This window comes from Mixophyes fleayi, chromosome 5 (assembly GCF_038048845.1).
Source record: "Mixophyes fleayi isolate aMixFle1 chromosome 5, aMixFle1.hap1, whole genome shotgun sequence".
Lineage (NCBI taxonomy): Eukaryota > Metazoa > Chordata > Amphibia > Anura > Limnodynastidae > Mixophyes > Mixophyes fleayi.
The window spans coordinates 135,870,998-135,891,037 of record NC_134406.1 but is presented as its reverse complement, the minus strand read 5'-3'; the positions used below and the strand labels follow the sequence as shown (position 1 = coordinate 135,891,037).

General features: G+C 39.8%; 1 protein-coding gene across 1 annotated transcript in view; it reads right to left on the bottom strand.

Moving 5' to 3' along the window:
* Positions 1–15,005: 15,005 nt before the first annotated feature.
* Positions 15,006–20,040, bottom strand: part of ADAMTS16 (ADAM metallopeptidase with thrombospondin type 1 motif 16) — a 377,420-nt gene continuing 372,385 nt past the window's right edge. The window contains exons 22-23 of the mRNA XM_075212833.1: positions 16,846–16,990; positions 15,006–16,167 (exon numbers count right to left, since the gene is read on the bottom strand). Of these exons, the coding sequence (XP_075068934.1) occupies positions 16,052–16,167; positions 16,846–16,990 (261 nt within the window). The 3' untranslated portion in view covers positions 15,006–16,051. The remainder of the gene's footprint in view (positions 16,168–16,845; positions 16,991–20,040) is intronic.

The window sequence follows — 20,040 nt, the reverse complement described above, 5'->3', positions numbered from 1 at the left end:
ACTCCAGGGCACCTGAAAAAAACTGACAGGAAGAGGAAGAGGCAGGGGGATTGTAGAGGGGAGGGGTCTGTCGGCAGCACTAAAAGTTAACTAGTTAGGTGCCAACTCCTCAAGCTCCCCTCCACAACCCATGGTAAGCAGTGTCCCCCAGACTGGATGAAAGAGAAATAAAGAATATGTATTCTTTGTAATAAGACTTAACTTTTTTGGCAAATTAGTTTGGTTGGGCCCCTTCCATCACACTGCACCCCCCCCCCCTTTAACATTACACTGTGCCCCCTCCTCATCACACTGTGCCCTCTCCATCATCATTGTCCCCCCTCCTTCATCACATTGTGTGCCCTCCATCCAGGGCTGCCAAGAGGAATTCAGGGCCCCGGTACAACAAATTCATGGGGCCCCCACTTACGGCGGCGCAAAAATTTTCATGCGTATGGTCACACAATTGGGGGCATGGCAATGCGCCATTGGGGCGTGGCAAGCACAATACCCCCTAGGCACCTGACTCCAAACAATCTGAAAGGGGATTCATCAGAGAAAATTACTTTACCCCAGTCCTCAACAGTTCAATCCTTATACCTTTTGCAGAATATCAGTCTGTCCCTGATGTTTTTCCTGGAGAGAAGTGGCTTCTTTGCTGGCCTTCTTGACACCGGGCCATAATCCAAAAGCCTTCACCTCACTGTGCGCGCAGATGCACTCACACCTGCCTGCTGGCTTTACTCAGCAAGCTCTACACTGGTGGTGCCCCGATCCGAAGCTGAATCAACTTTTGGAGACAGTCCTGGTGCTTGCTGGACATTCTTGGGCTCCCCTGAAGACTTTTTCACAACTATTGAACCTCTTTCCTTGAAGTTCTTGATGATCCGAAAAATAGTTGATTTAGGTGCAGTCTTACTAGCAGCAATTTCCTTGCCTGTGAAGCCCTTTTTGTGCAAATCAAATAATGATTGCACTTGTTGCCATGCAGATAACCATGGTTAACAGAGGAAGAACAATGATTTCAAGCACCACCCTCTTTTTAAAGCTTCCAGTCTGTTATTCTAACTCAATCAGCATGACAGAGTGATCTACAGCCTTGTCCTCGTCAACAGTCTCACCTGTGTTAACGAGAGAATTACTGACCTGATGTCAGCTGGTCCTTTTGTAGCAGGGCTGAAATGCAGTGGAAATGTTGTTTTTGGGATAAAGTTCATTGTCATGGCAAAGAGGGACTTTAAAATAATTCCAATTCATCTGATCACTCTTCATGATATTCTGGAGTATATGCAAATTGCCATCATAAAAACTGAGGCAGCAGTCTGTGTGAAAAATAATATTTGTGTCATTTGGCCATGATTGTAGAACAAATAATCAGAATAGAGAACTCCCCCTTTAGTTGATCAAAATATTTAAAGTAATTATTCATATACAATTGACAAAGTGAGTTGACTCCAAAATTGTTCCAAGTATTATTCTTCCCTAACTTCTGTAATTCCCAAAGGTTGCAGTTACCTCAGATATGCAAATCAGGGTCAATACCTGTACCATCCAATACCCCCTGTAACATATTAGTACTGCTTGTCTAAAACACGGTCCTCTTGAAACTCTCATTACAAATAATGTTTGGAGAGGATAGTGAGAGGACTCCAACTGCTCAGAAAGGAACCCACACAAAATATTGTTTTGGGTGCCCCAACCCACTCTCTCAGCAGTGCTTGTTGTGTGGCAATATAAAATGCTCTTGAATTAGGGAGGGCCAGGCCATGTAAGACTCTAGAATTATTCACTGTAGCTAATTTAATACGTGCCATCTTTTCCTCTCAGTCCAGAGAGGAGAAACATTAATTTATCTTCAACAAAATACATCCAGGGACATATAAGGAGCAAGTTGTAACAATTATAAAAATTTGGGGTGAAGGATCATCTTAATTAACCCTACTAGACAGAGATAGGTAGTTTTTTTCCAATAAGAAGTTTTGGTTTGGAGGTATGCTATGACAGGTCATTGTTAAGTGGAATGTAGTCTTGCACATTATTTTATATCCATATTCCCAAATATTTGAATTTAAGTGTCCATTGCAAGGGGTATTATGTATCATCACTTCGGCATAGCACTCAGGGGATGGGGAATATACTGGACTTGGACCAATTGTTAATCCTGAGTTCAGAGAACTCTCCCAAGCTATCAACAAGTTGTAATAAATTGCTGAGAGAATCATTGGCATTCCTCAAAAAGAGTAGCAGGTTGTCTGCATAAAGTGCAATTGTATCCACACTTTCCTCAGCCGCCAAGCCATGGATCTCAGCATGAGCTCTAACCATGAATGCCAGGGGCTCAGTAGCAATGGCAAACAGAGCAGGGTGTCTCATAGATCTTCCAAAGGTAAAGGGAGCAGTAAGTGATATCTGTTTACACATATTCTAGATACAGGGGCAAAGTATAACGATTGCACTTATTCTAGAAATTTAAGCCGGATACAAAATCTTCTTATAACTTCCCATAGGAAGCCCCACTCCACCAATTGAACGACTCTGGCTGCATTTAAGAATACAAACAATGCCTCAATCTCAAGAGCCAAAAACATATGCAGGTGAGTAAACAAACACCTTAGATTAATTGAGGTAGATTTCCCTGGCATACAAGCAGTCTGGTCTGAGTGAATTGAGAAACTACATTATTCAATCTTATAGCCAGGACTTTAGCAATAATTTTAAAATTTTAATATCTGTGGTTAGTAGATAGATGGGTCAATGGGACTTAGGAAGCAACGGGTTCTTGCCCTGTTTCAGAATAACTACAATTAAGGGATCAGACATAGTGAGGCTGCAGTTAATAAACTTAAAAGTTTCAAGAAGTGTGGAGCCTTATTATTATCAAGGAATTAGGAGATTGCTGCATCAATCTCCTCCACTGTAATTGGTGCATCGCGGTACTGAAGCGACTGCATAAACTTTGGGAAGTCGATCGAGATAATCTGTCAATTGTTGATGTGAATAGTGTGCCCAAGAGCAGTACAAATTCTTACAGTATCCATAACAAAATGTCAGCTATTCGGTCACTATGGAAATATTTGATACCCGTAAAATCTGAAATAGTGGATATAGTTTAATTTATAATTCCATCTTGGCCAAATAAGCAACTGACTACAACTCTGTCCCCTTGAGTGTCCACAGCTTCTCTGGAGAAAAAAAGACTACGAGACTATGTCTAGATTTATCAAGTAAGTGATCAGCATCACTCCCTCTGAGCATGTAGCCATTGTAGCCTATCTGAGGCCAGATGTGTGAAAAGATAGGTACTTTCAAGATAACAACATGCCTGTTGTAATTAAGTTACCTTTTCCTAAAGGATGGGGGGTTGGACTGTAACTATCTTAGAAGCAAAATAATCTTTCCATTTAGATACCAAGTGATATTGCACACCAAGCCACTTCCCATTCCCAAAGTGGAAAGCTGCAATGGATTGAGTTTCCAGAATGTATCACCTGGTTGTGTTTTAAGGTGAACATATATGAATATAGACAAATGATCGGAGATACTCCTGGGTAGATAAAGGGAGTCAGATTCTAAGACACAAGGGCAAAGTCAATATGCAAAAGAGTGTTGTGTAACAGAGTGGCAAAATAATTCTTTCTTCTGAGGAGACCTAATTTTCCAAACCTAGGCCTATCCTAGCCTGGAAAATTATGAAGCCCCAGACCTATAAGTAGGGGAGTTTACCTTCAGCTGTCAAGTCCATTGTGAAGACTGCACATCCTAGTGGGTTTTTTCAAATCACCTAGGCAGATTGTTGCAACAAAAATGCAGTTTATTGCGTAGATGGTGTTAGGTCCATATGCATTGTATAAAATAAAGATTCTTTGATGTGATTGCTGTAGTTCCAAAGCACAAAGGTTTTATTTGCAAAATAGATTACAGGGCAAGGTATCGCATGCATAAGCCTACGCGGTTGGCACCAACAAGCTTCAATAAGAACGCTCTGGTTTCCAAAGCCAAACGTGAGCAATGTACATACTATATAGTCTTCAAAGCAGTGACATCACAAACATACACAGTTACAGTATTAAAGTCCACATTCATAGGTCGATGGATAATGACCTCCCAAGAACTCAACACCCCATAGGTTGATTCCTCTGGTCATTGTTCCTTGAGGTGGCCAGGTGTCCTCTCTCAGGCTCCCGCTTCTAGACCTGTATAAAGTGTTTCTTTTATGACATCTCTGGAGTTGCAATTTGGTGTATGAAAAGTAATATTAGTTATAAGTAGCGTATATTAATAAACATTAATAATACTGGAAACCTTGTCACGCAAATGCAAACAGAATGAGAACAAACTCGATGTAATTAACTTGTTGAAAACTTTAATTTGGTTATTTACCACATTAATTTTATTGTAACTGAAATACATAGATTAAACTTATTTGGATGTTTTTATTTGATAAGATATGTTTGTTAAGATAATTGTTCGATTGAGTACTAATTATTGATTGCCACCTTCATCCAATTATTTAACTTCAACAATGGCAGTACAGACATGCGGATATACAGTCACCAGACAGATGGGATTCTTAGCAAGTACAGTATGCACACGTGACTTAAGCACAGTTTCTAGTCACCAATCTACAAACACACTCATTACAGTCAAGACACAGGTTATATCCCCTTCAATATTTCCATGGTGGTGGAGCTAATGGAGGGCAGGCTAGGGGTGGCAGCCAGGTTATGATAGGTGAATCAGTTATAAGGAATAACCCTGAGGGTCCTCCCCATGGTGATTGGGTACTGTTGGCTCCCTGTGGAGAAGGTGCCTAACAGTCTAATCCAGGATTAACTGGTATAACAATGACCTGGATGACTACAGAGGTGAGGTTTGATAACATTATCCATGCGTTTTCCTGATTTACAATTCACTTGGCGTCATTTAAGAATACCTTGTCTGGCTTATGTAACCATGCTCCTTTAACATAACATTTAGCATACATTAAAATATATTAAATAAACACATAAGAACAAGAAATGCAAATCAACAGTAAGGCATTGAAACATCGAAAGTTCATATTATGCAGTGTCACAAAATCAGAGTCAGGATGGGCATCGAAGTCTGCTCAGGTAGATACTACCCCCAGAGTGGAGCGGAGTCTAACGGTAAGAGGTTTTTACCAGGGATCATCGCAAGGGAATATGGGCTTAGTAGCTCTTTAACCACAGGTCGCAGTTCTCTAGGGGGCAATGAGCGAGACTAGTTGGAGGATCAGGAGATATTGGTTGCAGTAAGGATATGTCAGAGTGCTGGTGGCGGGTCCAACAGGTAAGTGGAAGAAATTGTCTGCAGGATGCTGATGCACAGGTTACTGATGAGCTAGAAGCCCTGGAGCTGAATTAGAGGAGATACGCAACGATCTGCAGCGTAGCGGCAATGTCTTGACTGCAAAGGTGATACAGGTATACACAGGAGAGCAATAGACTGCAGGGTAATGAAGCACTGAGGTCCTGATGAGCTGGAAGCCCTGGAGCAGGATCAGAGGAGATGCACAATGATCTGCAAAGTAGCGGCAGCGACTTGACTGCACAAGTGATACAGGTATACACAGGAGAGCCAGAGGAGATGACTAAACAGGTAAGGAGATCTGAAGATCTGGAAAACCTAGTAAGGAGGCAGGTGTTTTAAATAGACAGGCTGACAGGTACTTAGCCAATCAAGTGAATGTTGGGAGTTTTGAAAACACCAGGGGGTAAATGTATCAAGCTGAGAGTTTTCCGGTGGGTTTGAAAAGTGGAGATGTTACCTACAGCAACCAATCAGATTCTAGCTGCCATTTTGTAGAATGATTTAAATAAATGATAGCTAGATTCTGATTGGTTTTTCAAACCCGCTGGAAAACTCTTGATACATTTACCCCCAAGGTGTGCACATGCTCAGTTCAGAACAGCAAGAAAGAGAGGTTAGCTGGTTAGATGTGTGACATGCGGATAGAACGATGGATTGTGAGTGTCCCTCTGCTTTAATTGCATGAATGCAAAAATAACACTGCATGGTTTTACAACCATCATCAAATCACATTATTGAAATTACTGGAGAGTTTGGGGAGAGGGCAATAAAAAAAAATATTTGGCAAGGGGGGGGGGAATCACATGCACGGGCTTTTGTTGCATATCTTAATAGGCATGAATATAATTTAAAATTCACTTCGAAATTTCATCGAACTAAGATGGAGTTTCTTGATTTAGCCTTGGAAGTTTCCAATGGCATGATATCCACTTCTACATTTTTTAAAAAGGTTGATTGCAATAACTATTTACATTTTTCGAGTTCCCACCACTCTAAGTGGAAGAAAAATATCCCTAAGGGACAGTTTATCCGTTTACGTCGTAACTGTTCAGACAAAGTAGTTTTTCTCCAACAAGCAGAGATCAAGTCAAAAAAAATTCTTGATCGGGGTTATCCTTTATTTTTGATCAATCAAGCACTAGAAGAGGTTATCAAAATAGACAGAACAACTTTAATGATTTCCAATAAAGTTAGAGCTGAACCAAATATCACAGACACTGAAACTTCTGAAATCCAGAACAACCTATGGTAAATATAGACCAGGAAGAAGAAATAATTATGGTGCAAGGTTGGAATGGGCATTCATTTCCAAATATAATAAAGCTTCCTCAAAAATTCAACAAATAATATGTTCAAATTATTCCATTCTGAAGCAGGATCCATTACTTAAGTCACTCCTACCTAAAGACCCAATAGTGATTTTCAAAAAAGCCAATAATCTAAAAAATCTTTTGGCCCCTAGTTTTTTGAAACCACAGAATATAACATCTCAAAAGAAAAATAACAGAACAGGTATTAGTTCATTGAGTGAGCCAAATCCGGACTGGATTCCATCCACTCCCGATGGCTCATTTAGATGTGGGGGCCAAAGATGTATTACATGCAAACACATGTGCAATAGAGCTTTTTTTGTAGAGTCTAAGGAAGATGGAAAGAAACTGAGTGTACGGGGATTTATCAACTGTAATTCAGTCTTTGTTATCTATTTGTTAAGATGTAGCTGCAATTTATATTATGTCGGGCACACCACAAGGAAACTAAAAATAAGGTTTAATGAACACAGAAGAAATGTTTTGAAAGGTCTTGGGACACATAGTGTATCAAGACACTTTCTGGAAAAACATAATTGTGATCCTGGATGCTTGTCTATCATGGGCTTAGAATTTATCAGACCAACACCCAGAGGAGGGGACAGGTTCAGAGCTTTGTGTAAACAAGAAGCCTACTGGATTTACTTCCTTAACACACTATTTCCAATGGGTCTAAATTAATCTATTGAATTAAATCAAATAGTATAGATCCCAAGATTAAGATTTTAAGGTCAAAACTGAGAATGCAACCTGTATTTTTTGCTTATTTTTTGCCTGTCGACATACTTCTGTATATACATATATGTAATATTTGTATTTTTCATATAAGCTACTAGTTAATAAGGTTTACTCTGAATAGTTTCTATTCTCTTAGATACGATAGTGTGTATACATTTATTATGCATTACGATACTTTATATTCTGGTGTATCGTGTATCTCAAAACTAAAAACTTAAGGACAGTGTGGAAACTCAGGGTAGTCTCTACAGTGACCTATTACTATATAACAAAGTAGAGAATAATCTCTGCATAAAAGATAGTAAAGCCATGTGAACGGTTATAGTTTAGTAGTTTCCATAACAATTGGAATAATAATCTGAAAGGTTCTGTTCTATATACCCTTAGCTTTGGGTTAATTGAGCCCAATACTAAAGTATAAGACAATATAATTAGAAGGATGTATGTATTGTCACTTATCTACATCTCCGTGCATCTTGTATGGTTTACCCCTACAGGGTTAATATGTTCAAGCACTCCGGCTGATGTAGAAGGACTTCTGGTCATCAAAACCTATTACAATATACAAACATGCGAAATGTACTGAATGTGACATGTTTAAGTAACATCATTAATTAATATCTAACAGATAAGAGATGTGTTTGAAAAATAAAAGATCTGTTTTTTTTAATTTAATACATACCAAAACTCACTGTGATATAGTGTTGTTTCCCTATGTAGAGAACTGGTTTTTGCAGTGTGGATTGACTGTTTTACTGAATGAACATCAGGTGAAAGTGATTTAATTGATTGTATTGGAACTATTTAATACCATCTGAGAGACATTGTGAACACTATCTCTGATGAAGTTGTTTGATACAACGAAACACGTAAGATAGGTTCTGTCTTACTTTGCATGACACTCATATGCTGTTATTATGAACAGGTAGTTCATAAGTTTACTGAAGTCGGAATCATTTATTTTGAAACCTCTACTATGGGACATATTTAACAAATCACGGTAGTGCACTATTGTGCACTTACCGTGGAATTAAAGTCCCGATGTGCCCTCCGCAAATTTATTAAAGGTGCATCGCAGCAGATATCATGGATATCTGCTGCTTTGCACTCCTGATCGTTTTTGCGAGCAGTCACCATTCAACAGAATGGTGACTGCTCTGGCCGCAATCTAACAAGTCCCGGATTTATTTTTTTTCGGGAACTTGTCTTGATAATGTACGCCAGCTGAAGCTGGCGTACATCATCCGAATTGAAGGCATCCACTGCTGTCAGCTCTGCTACGAAGAGCAGAGCTGGACAGCGCATGTGTGGAGGGATCACATGATCCCTCCCTGTCACTCAGCGCGCTCTCTCTGCAACGATAGTTGCAGAGACAGAGTGGGGACTTTGTGCGCATGTGCACTGCACATGCGCAATTGAAGGAAGAACAGGAACGAAGAGGAGATCTCGAGACAGCGCATCCGAAGAGGGGGGTAAGTGTGATTTTTTCTATCACAGAAACAGCAGTTTTTCGAAACTGCTGTTTCTGTGTTCCCTTTTTAATAAATGTGAGAAATATTTCAATCCTTATCCTTGCGATAAGGATTGATAACTATTTCTCACTTTTTCCGATTAATGATAAATGTGCCCCTAAGTCTCGCACTGGAGATCAGCGAGTAATACTTCTGCCGCTTAAGGTTTTTACACTTCAAGACCGCAATAGTGGCAGATTAGTATTCGGAAGGAAGACTCGTGATGTACTCATTATAGGAACCTGAATTCAGGCTATCGGTTACCGGAGGAGGATTTTGGCTGTAACTACTGTCAGCACACACGAACGCACTAAGAAGCAGCCATCGGGTGATATACCTCTTTGCCAATGTCTGGTAAGCAAGTGCTTTCTTTCGTGGACTGTAAATGCCTCAATTGCCTATGGATAGAATTACTGTTGAACACAACTATACTAACAGCAGTTAATGAAGTGCACTGATTAGATTAACATCGGGCGGAAGATTGTCTAGCCCAGATACCGGAGATTCAGAATTATTCCTATACTGACACCTTTGAACTGTTTACCTCCATATATCATTGAGTTTGAATTCCTACGTTTACTTTAACTTATTAATGGACTTTGTCTAGAGGTTTGATGCAATCAGAATTAATTGAACCCAGTCACGATTTATTCCATCATATTTCAGGAGGAATTGAATTAATTGGATCCAAGTCTTTAATATAAGTGCACCTATTTAGTATGTATAATATTCCTCTTCTAGATGGTTATATATGTTGATGCATATTTGAGTATTGGTCATTTTTATGATGTTTTATGCTTTTTGTTTTAATTAATATATATAATATTAATTTTGTTTCATTTATATATCCACACTGCATCACCAGTTATTTGGATTACTTGCAGAACCACTGCAATTTGTTTGCAATAAATGTAATTGCCTTTTTGAGTACACCAGTATTGAAAGATGGAGGGATGTAAATTGCTTAGAGGATAAGGGGTGAAGCAACAACCATCGCACGAATAAACATGGAGTGACCACCATGGGAGTTCTTTGAATCTGTTTCAGCACAATTAATACAGATACACGTCATGAATTAGGAGAATGGACAACATGGCAACCCAGGGTTTTCTAAGAGCTAGGATACAACTTCTTATCAGATAAGTTTCTGCCAGACACGCTATGTCAAGTTTGTATTTCTTTAGTCCAGCCAATTAGAAAACGGCTATATACAGAACAGAAAAATTCAAAGTATAACACTGACACTGCATACCAAACTGTCTGTGGTTAGTGAATTTATTGTAGAATGTATAGGGAGCATGAAGGAACATACAAAAGCTCAAAAAAAACAAAAAAAAAAATATATGTGAATTACAGTATATAAGTGGAATGAAAGACCTGGACCTCTTGTGCAATACAAACCAACCAAGTCCAGAAGGGGGGCCATAGAAAGAAAACAGCTCATAACCGATTGCAAAAATGAACTCAACAACCAATTTTGCTGCTCCTCTTCCAATCTTTAACACACTATTCATATAAATAAAATACACATAATACCTACCTTGTCCCAAGTTTTTTCTGTGGTGCTTTTTATTTCCAGTATGAATTCTCTTCTAGTATGGTGTCCTCCACTTTGTGCTATTCAGCTTCTTCCTCCATAACTCATGTCTAACCTTTCTTGTTGACTACCTTGTCCCTTTGTCTCGTGCCACATATGACCACTGCCTTTTTGACACATATCTGGTCCTCAGAAATGTACCCTGTTGCCACATATTTGCTAAACACTATGTACTCTTGTCATCTCTGCACTCTGAAAATACAGAGCATCATTGTTTGCCTCCCTTTATTTGATCCTCTATGCTATTAATACACACAGTTAACCACCTCTGTTTTCCTCTATACATCTTTGGGACCCCAATGGTCACTCTATATGCCCTTATTATAATCTGCCCCTGCTCACATATCATTTAACATTTTAAGGTTTCAAAATGACTTTGCAGTACATAAGCAAATGTTGTTCTACAAATCAACTACAAAACTTTTACTTCCTGTTGAGGTTTTCATATTTTTTTTAGGTAAAGGTAATACTACAATTACTACTACAAATATTTAAGGTATTAAGAGTAATTTCTAAACAAAAAAACAGGCCCGCTATGCCTCTTTATGTGAGCACATTTGCCCCATAGTCTAACGCATTTCAAAGTACAAGTCTAATATAAGGTCCTTGGGACTGTTCCAGCTTTACAGATACACTAGAATCCCATGATAGAAACGATAAAAATGTCCAATCTACTTCCACTTTAGCACCATGTTAGGAACCCCTCAAACCAGTACGGCAAAACCCGGAGTCTGCTCTGAAAGTCTGGTATTCACTGTTGCCCCTAGTGGTGGGGACAGACTTGGCTGCAGACTAACAGAGGGTCGTGAGATGCGTACCGGCTGGGGGGAACCCAGGAAGGCAGAATGAAGTCCAGGCAAGGGTCGAGGGCCGGCAGCAGACAGAGTATCCGATAAACAAGCCAAGGTCAGAGGTCACAGGCAGAACAGCAGCGTTAGAGTCCAGGCAAAAGATCAAGGGGCACAGGCAAACAATCGTAGTCAGATATCAAGGCAAGGGTCGGCAACAATAATCAGAATCCAAATAGAGCAGAGAGCAAGAGACACAGCAGGCTAGTATGCGGCAAGCAGGAACTATAACTGGCAGTGAAGCCCAGGAGGAGGACAAGGCTGATAATCAGCCTCAGGAGGCTGCTGATTAATTACTAGCTGGGAACTAGCATAGGTCATATCACAACCAGGAACATGTATGAATGACAAATAAAATCATGTGAGAGCTCCCCCTGGAGTTGGAGGATGTCCCTACAACCTCTACAAATATAACAGTGCATTGAAACTAATGCAAGTGCTCGGCTGCTACCTCACGCCAGGATGCGGCATACTGCCGCGGCTCGTAACACACCAACCCTTCATTCATTTTAACATTATAATTTTACTAAAAATACTGATCAGTTTAGCCTCATTTATGGCTTCAATTAATCATTAGAGTGAGAGGACTGTTATTTACCTATGTCACATTTGTGTGTTTGGAGCTTTTAATTACTTGATCAAAAAGTGTGCTTAGAAATTCAGAAGTACAAAAGTTGAAATTCGGGAGTCTCCCTGAAAATCCGGGAGAGCAGGCAACTATGTATTAAATATCAACAATTCCAAACGCCATATTATCTTCACTCAGACAATTCCATTCAAACTTCATATATACTGCTTAAACTTAACATATTTATGTGATCATATCCAGGTACCATCCAAACCATTCATCCATGTTGCCTTACACTGCACTTCTATATATATTCCATAAATACTTATCCATGGAGTTTCCAAAGCAGATGTGTCTCTCTTTCTGTCTCTGTGTCCAGCAAACAAGAGGCAAACATGTGTTTTTCCCAACTAGCCTCCAAAGGTGCGTAGAGTCTCAGTATAGGTTGACTTGGTACCTTAAGTCATATTAATTAATCAATGACCTAAGCAGCTCCAATTTCTACACCAGCAAAGCAGGTTTCTGAAGAAGGGGGGGGGTGAGTGTGCCGCTTCGCTGTGCCCCTGGAGATATGTAATGCTTTATACCCATGCATGTTCTATTCCCACCAGAGCCGGATTTACACCTCATGGGGCCCTAGGCAAGATATTGGTTTGGGCCCCCCCTTCACACACACAATGGCCCCTCGCACACACATAATACATGCACGCAGTGGCCCCTCACACACACACACATAGTACACGCACGCAGTGGCCCCTCACACACACACATAGTACACGCACGCAGTGGCTCCTCACACACACAATACACGCACGCAGTGGCCCCTCACACACACACACATAATACACAAACACATAATACACGCACGCAGTGGCCCCACACACACACACAATACACACAGACAGTAGCCACACACACACACACATACAATACACACAGGCAGTGGCCACACACACACATACAATACACACAGGCAGTGGCCACACACACACACACACACACACACACACGGGGCCTGATTAAGGGTTCTGGCCGCCCTAGGCTAATACGGCCGCAGCGCCCCCCCCCCCCCCCCCTGAATATATAAGTGTATAGGAACACTCCTGAATATGAATGTTCAGGTGTATACTCCAGCATTTAAATTTAGACAGATTGTGCCATTGTCTCTTACCTGTTCTTGCTCTTCTCTCTTGCAATTTTGTTATCCTCTCGCTGGCTTCTTGAAAGTTGGTGTCCTGTTTTGAAAATGCAAAAATGTATTATAATGCAAAATGTTAACAAACCCTGAATGATTAGGCCCTTTAGTTAAAACAAAACACTCCATTATGGCCAGCTAAAAGTACCCCATTGTACAGGCATATATAAGCAATATCTAAATATTTGTGGTCAATCAAATACAAACCTCTACCAGCCCCATCTCACTAATATTTAGTATTCTAGTGATTGCTGAGACCACAGAGAGCATCCATGGGACCACCACACAATCATGAGATTATGCCCTTCAAAGCTGCTCTATTTTTTAAATAACCCCTGCAGCCATTTTCCTTACCTCCACTCTGTAGCTATCCCCCCCGTCACATTAAAACTCCCCCAGTCACATATATCAGCCCCCCTCCTCACATATCAACCTCTCTCCCTCCCTATAGATTTGTATGACAGTCCCCGCTCTCCCTCTCACTCTATAGATTTGTATGACAGTCCCCCCTCCCCCTCCCTATAGATATGCATGACAGTCCCCCCTCCCCCTCCCTATAGATATGCAGGGCAGTGCCCCCCCTCCCTATAGATATGCAGGGCAGTTCCCCCCCCTCCCTATAGATATGCAGGGCAGTTCCCCCCCTTCCCTATAGATATGCAGGGCAGTTCCCCCCCCTTCCCTATAGATATGCAGGGCAGTTCCCCCCCCTCCCTATAGATATGCAGGGCAGTCTCCCCCCCCTCCCTATAGATATGCAGGGCAGTCTCCCCCCCCCCTCCCTATAGATATGCAGGGCAGTTTCCCCCCCACTCCCTATAGATATGCAGGGCAGTTTCCCCGCCCCCTCCCTATAGATATGCAGGGCAGTTTCCCCCCCCCTCCCTATAGATATGCAGGGCAGTTTCCCCCCCCCTCCTTAAAGATATGCAGGGCAGTTTCCCCCCCCTCCCTATAGATATGCAGTTTCCCCCCTTCACTTACCTGTAGTTGTGCCAGTATCGCTCCTCACTCCTCAGATCAGCAGACAGGAAGTGAAGACGTCCTGCTTCCTGCCTGCTGCACAGCAACAGGCAGCTTAGCGATTGGCTGCCTGTTGCTAACCTCTGACCACCAATGCTTTTGATCGTGGAGCAGCAGACCCCCCCCCCTCCACCGACTCGCGGCACCTTCCCCCCCCGCGCGACTCGGGGGAGGGGCCGATTTTTTTTTTATTCTTTTTTTAAATTGCTCCTCTCCCCCCCAGCTGGGCCCCCGAGAGCCGCTAGGCCCTAGGCAGGTGCCTAGGTTGCCTAGCGGTAAATCCGGCCCTGATTCCCAACAGGTACAGTCTGTGCTTAAAAGCACAGCGGATATCATGTAATTAGCTACTGAGCACATGTTAATCGGCACATGTACAATCTGTGTTAAAATATGCGCAAATTCACACTGCACTGCGGTGACATCATCACTTGTGACGCGTTCAAGAACAATTGCTCCCTCACAATATATATTATTTTTATATATATGGGGCAAACTAGCTTTTGTTAAGTGCTATTCATGCTACCTCCATGGGCTGGACACACCAATTTAAAAATTTGCATTTGAAACCCCCCTCTAGAAATTCTGCATTTGCCCCTGCCACCACTTCAACTCATTTAAATAATCCTGCATGCAAAATAAAAATCTTTTGCCTCACTACTCCCAGCAAATGGTGTAAACTTTTGCACATGTTTAGATACTTTCATATTGGTAAGAAAATCTATGCTTTTTCTTAAAGCCAGGTACAAAAATTAAGCGTGGGATGACACAAAAACATTTTAGACTTTTGTGTTTTGAAAATAACTTACTGTGGTACTTATAAACAGACACCAAATATTTTCATAAAAAAACTTTATTAAAAAAAAGAATTCATAAATATTTAACAGTAAACTTTACAAGATGTAACCCTTGCGGAGGTATCTGCATATATCTTCCATAATTTGCAATCCTCCCCAATACAATGAGTTAGTAGAGAATGTAGGAGATTGTAGCACCAAAATTGTCATCCCGTTTCATTTGAGCATCGCAAATTGTGAACTTTTCAAAATGACTATCTGAATTTTAGTGTAAAAGGCATATTATTAAGCTGTGATATACTGTAATGATGTATCTAGTACCTTTACAATGACAAGTTGTTATAGTTTGTTATTAATAAATTGATGTATTTACTTTTTTAATTATGACAAGCTGAAAATAATGTTTAAATATAGAAGCACTTTAAAAAAAAAATACAGAACTGAAGAATAAAACATTGGCAGTGTAATCAGGGCAAAATGCTAGCACCATTTGAAATAGGTTTGAATTCCTTACAAAACCAGCAGACTGAATATAATAGTTGCAATGTCCAGTTTTTCAATGAGATAATGAGTTTAAGTACTGTATACTGAGTTTAAACAAATCGTTAAGTTTTACAATATGATTGGGTGTTCTGAGAGTTTAAGAGCAGGAGATAAAATCAGCAGTGCTGAAATATTCTTATGAGTTGAATCCAGCTGTCGGAAGTGCTCTGGTAATGACAACTTGGAAGGGAACACTGACTGTTAGAACAAAAAGGTTTCTTTAGCTGCGTTTTCTTTACAGCAGAAGTGAGGTAAGATGATGCCATACCATTTGTTCTGCACCATTTTCATGCAGCTTTCCTTGATGTAATTACAAGTTTCCATGTGGGACCCAGCATGAAAAAGACCAAATACTTATTTGACAGAAGCAAACAACATGCACATATTAGAAAATCTCACATGACTGTGCTCAAAAATTTTTAGGTGGTATATATGGTTTTTCCGTCACCTCAATACTATATTGGTAGAAACTTCCTCAAATGTAAATAGCATATTTGAGGTCTCCGGTTTTTAAATTAAAATACTGAAAGCACTTGTAGACAGCATCTTTAACAAAGTTCAGAATCTTGGTTGTGTACAGTATTATTTTTTTAATCTATGTAGCATGATCCAGATTATGCATTTGATTTGGAACACGATTTGCAGCACTGCTTGCCATAAAATTTGTGACTGCATACGCCATGCTGGGGCACCAAATAACACCAAATAAAATAATCTTTGCAGAATGAATCTGGAAATAAAGAACATTTATATAATTAGTTAATTAAACTTACTTTAGCTAACTGTAAATTAAGACAAAATTTAGAAATGATATGCTGTAGTCGAGACATAACTGTGCTGTTTAAACTTTAGTTTGGCTACCAGAACTGGTTAATGAATTTCTCATTATTTGATACACTTGAGTTCCCTGCTTATAACATATTTTTGAGAAACCAATGTCTTACCCAAGTCATTGTCCTTGGAATAATTGGATGAATATCTATCTATCAATCGAGACAGGACCAGCTAAAATGCATCAGAATAACCTTAAAAAAACTTGTGCAGTACAATCTTTTGAGATAGACCGAAATCTATAAACATATGTAGCAAATTGTATAATTGATTTTAACATGAGACTGTAACTGAACGATTTTCAATAAAGACAAAGTACCAATTTATTCATATAGTAAAAAAACCACAAGTGCTTTGGCTATCAAAATACTTTCAGTTGTGCCCCACACTTTATCAAGCCATAACAATAAAAGACAGGGATATCTCACAGACATTGCAGTATCTTGGCAATGTGCTATTTTATCTTATCCACAGAATGCTGTCTGTCCATATACATTACATGTGATTTTTAGTGGAATAGCATACAACAAAGAATTGGGAACTTGCACAGTAACATGGAAGATGAGGTCACACTTACCTTTCTTTTCAGTGAGGCAGAATTCAGTGTTGCAGGCTTGTGATAAGAGTGGCTTTTGATAGTCAAGGCAACCACTAGAAGTGTGTCCATGATGGAGGCACTGTACTGTACGTACCTGAACACCTCCTCCACAAGTTACTGAACACTGAAAAAAAGATAAACCTATTAAAACATATATCTTAATTCAAAAATACGTGGAAGATTTGTGACAACTCAGACAGAATTGACCCCCCACTTTATCTTATTCTGACAAATAAAAATCATTTAAAATTTGTGGAAACTGTTGATTAATGACTCGGCAGCACTGTGGAATGTCATCACAACAAAAATAAACTATTTCAAGTATCTACTGAACCAAATTTTCTACTCAGCTGTGGACCCACGAAGCTCAACTATGATTGCTGTTGCCACATCTGTTTGGTTGCTGGATTCATAGAGCCCAACTGTCTGGCTCCTGGACTATGTGCCCATGCTGTTTAGGCTGCCTACTCCATTACCCCAGACCGGGGGTGGCAAAGGGCCTCCACATCCTCAATTACTCTACACACCTTGGATTAATAAGTATATAAATGTAACTCTTTATTCTCTAAATACATACCTTAGCTAATACACATTCATCCACATCTCTCACATCACTCTACCATGCACCGACTAAATTTACCTCCTACCTTTCTCCTACTCACATTTCACTACATTTCTTGCCAAGCTTGTCTTCTCTCCAGCATCCTAATTATCCTTTCTCCATTTTTATTTCCCCTTCACTACTTCCCTAATCGCTAGTTTACACCTATGCTTATGACACCAAATCTACGCTTGTACTCTGACCTCTCCCCGTCGTTACTATCTCGTCTAACCAATTGTCCAAAAGCTACCTAAAGCTCAACATGTCCAAAACAACTTATCTTCTTCCCTCGCCCTGGAGTCACAACCCCTCAAATCTACTCCGCCGACAATAACACCACAATTTCCTCAGTCTTCTAGGCCTCCTGCCTTGGTGTCACACTTGATTGAACCCTCTGTTTTATTTCTCACATCCAGTCTCTCTCCCAGCCCTGTCTTCTTCACCTTTGCAATACTGCAAGAATATACCTTACATTCTCTCACTTCTCAACTACTGCAACTTACAACTATCTGGCATTCCCCCTTACCAATATATCCCCACTTCAATCCATCTTAATGTCACAATAAGAATTATCTTTCTCAGCACTACACATCTACCAAACCCATCTACAAATCTGCATGTCGTTTTCTTCATAATCCAATTCAAATTACTCAAACTCATCTTCAAAGCCCTTCACACCATCACCCCTTTATACATCTCAAATCTTTAACTATTTTCCTCCTCTTTAGCTCTACCTCTGACCTTTTCTTTGCCTCTTTTCTGGTACCACCTCTTAACCCTGCTTCCAAGACTTTTACTGTGCCATTATCCACTTATAGAATTGCATAGCACGCCCGATCAGAATATCCCACAGTTTCAATTTTTTAAATGCTCTTTGAAAAACCCTTCTCTTTATTAGAGCTTATCCTACTCCCACCAATATTATCCACTCTATTAAACCTTCCCAACTGTCCCAATAACCATTCTGATCCACACTCGCTTCTCTTATCTAAACTGTGTCTTCTTCCAATTAGATTATAAGCTCTCACATGACCAGGGCACTCCCTACCCTCTCTTTTCATGTCTGAATTTATTTTGTCTAACATGCATGTCCCTAATTTATGTATGCTTTCTTTTCCCCACTATCCAGCACTAATGAGCACTGTGGTGCCTTACAAATCAATGACAATGATAGTGATGTAAGTATAAATTTTGGACAACAGGAAGAGAAATATGTATAGGGGCATATTTTAAAAGTATAGACAAATCCCATAATGCCTTAAAATATGACATTTAGAATAAACAAAATAAATAAGTAGATAGTAAATGGTATAAAGCAGGCATTATATAAAATAAACTGAATAGAGAAATATACCTGTAAATATTTAAATTGCCCAACTTTAAAAAAAGGAAATAGCTTGGTCACAGCTGAAAATATTATGCAAATACAGATGATTGATCGATATGGCGCTTCACTCAGTGTGCAGCCTAGTACATGTGATGGAGCATCCACTTTTCTACATACAAAGGTATAATGATATAAACAGTAAAAACATATACAATGGGCGCGCACCTTTTTCACATATATTGAGGTGATGGATTCCTGAAAAATTCTCTCCCAAATCACTTTCTCAGATGGGATAGCGATCTATCTTTATCTCCTTACTCATATGGTCTGATGGCAAGACTCATAAAACAAAAATCAAAAAACAAAGGGAGAAAATAGTGTAATATATTCAAACACATAAGATAGATAGTCCAAAAAGTTCCCAGAAAGGCGTAGCTCTTCCACCCTGTGATGGATAAACGAAATCACACCAAAGATACTTGTGGTATATTCACATCTCCCCCAAAGGATGTATGCTTACAAGCTCCTCAATGTAATCAAGCCTCTCAAAATATCCTCCACAGGTTTCTCCTTCACATCGATTCACAGAGGTATTCCTCAGTATATATGGCAAAACAAAAATTCAAAAGACTCTAGGATGATCGCATATAAAAGTATCTGAAGATGGAATCCGATCCACAGGATCAAGAGGTCCCGCTCACACCTAACAGTCCCAAGGGACGATCATCCTAGAGAAATCTGGTATGAGTCTCTATATTGCCATTTCTTTAGAGAGATTTTGTTTTAATGTTTTATTATCAATATGATGTCTCTGTTTTATGAGATATATGTTTTTAAATAAATTTGGTGTTTTTTGGTAATGCACCAGAGTCTTTTGAATTTTTGTTTTGCCATGTATACTGAGGAATTCCTCTGTGAATCGATGTGGAGGAGAAACCTGTGGAGGATATTTTGAGAGGCTTGATTACATTGAGGAGATTGTAAGCATACATTCTTTGGGGGAGATGTGAATATACCACTAGTATCTTTGGTGTGATTTTGTTTATCTATCATAGGGTGGAAGAGCTATGCCTTTCTGGAAACTTTTCGGACTATCTATCTTATGTGTTTGAATATATTACACTATTTTCTCCCTTTGTTTTTTGTTTTATGAGTCTTGCCATCAGACCATATGAGTAAGGAGATAAAGATAGATCGCTATCCCATCTGAGAAAGTGATTTGGGAGAGAATTTTTCAGGAATCCAT